This window comes from Lygodium microphyllum, chromosome 14, assembly GCF_053477565.2.
Source record: "Lygodium microphyllum isolate KBCC chromosome 14, Lygodium_microphyllum_v1.1.10, whole genome shotgun sequence".
Classification (NCBI taxonomy): Eukaryota; Viridiplantae; Streptophyta; class Polypodiopsida; order Schizaeales; family Lygodiaceae; genus Lygodium; species Lygodium microphyllum.
The window spans coordinates 62,316,311-62,320,091 of record NC_141148.1 but is presented as its reverse complement, the minus strand read 5'-3'; the positions used below and the strand labels follow the sequence as shown (position 1 = coordinate 62,320,091).

Sequence of the window (3,781 nt, the reverse complement as noted above, 5' to 3'; positions counted from 1 at the left end):
AACCTTGAACACCTATAAGATACAAGTCCGCATTGGACCCCAGCGTGCAGATTTCTACCATTTTCCACGTCAGACCTTTGGTACATATTGGTAGCCCGTGATAGGGGCAAATTTTCTAAATACTTTAGTGGAGGGAGTACTACAGAAATTTGAGAATATTTGTAGTGTTGGGCTTTGCTAGCCGATTTCGGATGGTAAGGCTGGTATCATGTGAAGGGTTGAGGCGCGTCTTTGTCCGTGAGGCTGGTCTTCATGTGCTGGGATATGGCCTCGATTGTTTTCGTAAACAAGTCGTGCTTTGAAGTTCAGATGCCCCGGCTGGTGTTGACACAGGTGTCTTTGTTGGCACAATGTGCCAAAGCACCATAGAAGCTTCAATCATGGGCGCCTGTTTCGGAAAGATTGACCTCGGGCGTAGGTGACAGCAAGAAAGGCCTTAGGCAGCCATTTCCCCACCCGAAGAAGAAGAAGGGAACAACGGGCCAGCTGTAACAGTAGCTTTACCGAAAGCTACTGTTAAAAGGTGCCTTAGGATGCCATAAATACCGCCAGAACTGCCATTGATCGATCGCGCTGCTTAAAAATTCCTGTCCTGACAACGCTTCTGCGACTACCAGATTTCGAGATGCGAATAATATAAGTCTTCTGTCATCGGGGGTCGAGCCCTTCAAATTTTAGAGACCGGGTCACCAGGGGCCTGTAGCTTGTAAGGAATCAAAAGATTATGATATTGGCCTTGGTTTGTCGCAAGTTGCAGGGCAGAAAGGGAATCAACATATGATATGCGGGACTCTCGCTCTATCTCCGAGTCTGTCGCGTTTCGTGTCTGCATGCGAGGGCGAACGATATATAGGTAAGCATCCTGAGGGCGGGGAAAGTGGGGAGCAGCTGGGCTGGGGCGAATGAGCACTGCACTGAGATACTGGTACGTATAGGGCTGTGGTTTGATAGGGGTAGAGAGTGCGAAGCTTTGCAAGGACGCAGCTGATCATCCCTAAGAGCTAGCGAGCTACGAGCTAGCTGGCACTGGGCTGTAAACAGATAGGAACTACGAGCTAGCTTGCGAACGTTCTACGGAATATATAGGCCGCGAGAGAAGGGTGGGTTGCGTGACTAGAAGGGACTGCAAATTAGGCTTGAAGGTAGCTCGTTTGAGCTGGTGAGCTGCGATGGCGGGCGGTGCATTGGAAGTGTGTGCGGCGGTAGTCGGTATGTTGCTGGCGATAGGATTTGCGTTACTGGCGAGAAGGCACCGCGGTAAGAAGAGTGAGCTGGTGGGGCTCCCGCTGCCGCCCGGGGGCGGGTGGCTGCCCGTGGTGGGGGAGAGCCTCGAGTTCATGAGGTCGCTGTGGGGGAACAGCTCCCGGGAGTTCGTTGAGGCTCGGCTGGCGCGCGCGCAGGGGGCACCGGTGGCCAGAACTCACCTTTTCGGCCACAACACCGTCATCATGTCCGGCCCGGACGCCAACCGCTTCGTCTTCGGCAACGACGGCCGGCTCGTCCGCCCGGCCTGGCCGACCTCCGCTCTCAAGCTCCTCGGCCAGGCCACCTCCCGCGCCGGCAAGGACCCTGTCTACCTGAAGCGCTTGCGCCGCCTCATGTACCTCTCCGCTACCTCCCCGGACACCCTCAAGAAGCTAGCCGCCCGCCTCGACACCCTTACCCACAGGCACTTCTCCCGTTACTGGTCCGGTCGCCGCTCCGTCACCCTCTGCCCGCTCATCAAGCAGCACCTTCTCGACGTCGGCACGTCCCTCTTCGCCGGCCTCGACGACGACTCCCCCCGCAAGCGCCAGTTCGACCGCCTCTTCCTGGACTTCAACTCCGGCGTCCTCGCCACCCCGCTGTACTTCCCCGGCACTCGCTACTACAACGCCTTCCGGGCCCGGGCGGGCTTGCTGGAGCTCGTCCGCGAGATGATGGCCGAGAGAAAGACCGCGCTTGCGAAGGGCCTCGACCTCCCCACCGACATGCTCTCCCAGGCTATGCTTGCCCGCGATGACCTGGGCCAGCCCTTTGCTGACGACGAGATCCTAGATCTTGTTATCTTGCTTATGTTCGCTGGCCACGATACTGTCAACTCCGCCATTTCCTTGGCATGCAAGTACCTCTCTCTCAACCCCGCCTGCCTTGAAGAGGTCGTCAAAGGTCAGAGTCTCTCTCTCTCTCTCTCTCTTTATATATATTTAAAATATACATGTATTATGTATACACTGAAAATTCCCATGTAATGTAAGTGGCAACTTGCAAGGCAAGTACAGATTCGTCCTAGTTCTTTTGTAGTAAAGTACAATCAATATAGGTATATATAATATGTACTCACAGTCACTTTTGAGCTTCTTTATTTCCGATTGAAAATGTGTCTCTCCTTCTGGACTGTCCTAGTTACCCCTCTCTCTCTCTCGCTCTCTCTCTTAGACACATAAGGAATCAAGGATTACCGTAAATGATCACCATGGTAAGCAATAAACGATTACTATAGATCTTATTTCTAGGCTTATAAAGAAACTTGTAATACTAAACCGAAAACGATAGCCCTTTCGTAGTCCTCTTATCTCGACATGTTGGCTGATTTACAGAGCAGCAAGGTATCTTCGAGCTGAAAACCAAAGAAAACCGAAAGCTGACCTGGGAAGACTTACAAACCATGAAGTACACGTGGAGCGCCATGCAAGAAAGCATAAGGTTACAGCCGCCATTACTTGGAGTCTTCTACGTTGCTCTACAAGATTTCGAATACGCAAAGTTCAGAATCCCTAAAGGCTGGACGGTAATTAGCCGGAGTTTCCTTCTTTCAACACTTTCCCTGTGATATCAGTATGAAACTAATCATCAGACATTCAAGAAATTTGCAGTTGAGCAGCATTCAAGTAACATGAGAAAACCCTAATCCTGTCAAAGCTTAAATTGTGTTGCAGATTTTCCTCAGCATCTCTCACTGCCACTTGAACATGGAGAACTTCACGAATGCGACAGAATTCGATGCATCGCGGTTTACTGGATCAGATCCGATGATGGCCGCAAAGCCCAACACCTTTGTCCCCTTTGGAGGAGGCCGCCATATGTGCCCCGGTATAGACGTCACAAAAACGTTGATGCTGGTGTTCTTCCACCATCTTGTGGTCAAGTTCAAGTGGAGTTTAGTGGATCCTCTCGAGCACATATCAATCGATCCCAGCCCATCTCCAGTCAATGGCTTTCCCAGCATGCTCGAGGAGAGATCAGAGGCTAAGACTTGATTACCACATAACTTCCGTTTACGAGTTATGATCTGAAAATTTCAACGAGAAATGTCCTGTAAGAAAAACGTAAATACTGTCCGAAGGCAATCCATGGAGACTATGAACATTGAGTGAATGTTTTACTGGACTACCAGTACCATCCACATTGTGCTCATTGTAAAATCCCATCCCTTCGATGTATCTTGTAAATTTGATTGTAAGTAATGCAGTTGTATGCATATTCCTTGAAGCAAACTCAGAGCCTCCCTACCTCTCTTTCTCACATCTCACAAGAGGTTATACCAATCGATCACTCAGACGACCACACACGGGCAAGTACACACGTGCACGAATATACATGTAATTTTATGACCGCATCTATCCTTGATGTGGCTATAGATGCATCTATATGTGTGCCCACCGTTTAGTATAGAGGTGCTCGTAGAGGTCACGTCTAAGTTCTAAGGCTTCCGTTTTGCTACTTTTTGCTGAAAGGTAAGGCTTTTTGACTTTGATAGTTGATTTTTTCGAGTTGCAAGTTTCTTTATGTGAGGAATAAA

At 50.1% G+C, this 3,781-nt stretch overlaps 1 protein-coding gene across 1 annotated transcript; it reads left to right on the top strand.

The window, feature by feature from the left end:
* The first annotated feature begins 855 nt into the window (after window positions 1–855).
* Window positions 856–3,464, top strand: LOC148025652 (cytochrome P450 716B1-like). Its single transcript, XM_087692868.1, has 3 exons — window positions 856–2,148; window positions 2,580–2,770; window positions 2,919–3,464. Exons 1-3 carry the CDS (start codon window positions 1,170–1,172, stop codon window positions 3,237–3,239), a joined length of 1,491 nt encoding a protein of 496 aa, XP_087548994.1. The 5' UTR covers window positions 856–1,169; the 3' UTR covers window positions 3,240–3,464.
* Window positions 3,465–3,781: the final 317 nt, after the last annotated feature.

Bases quoted from the DNA above. Each gene is read 5' to 3' on its own strand.
- LOC148025652 (XM_087692868.1), top strand. From the start codon at position 1,170: ATGGCGGGCGGTGCATTGGAAGTGTGTGCGGCGGTAGTCGGTATGTTG. The intron at 2,149-2,579 runs GTCAGAGTCTCT...GCTGATTTACAG, and splicing joins CCTTGAAGAGGTCGTCAAAG to AGCAGCAAGGTATCTTCGAG. The intron at 2,771-2,918 runs GTAATTAGCCGG...ATTGTGTTGCAG, and splicing joins GAATCCCTAAAGGCTGGACG to ATTTTCCTCAGCATCTCTCA.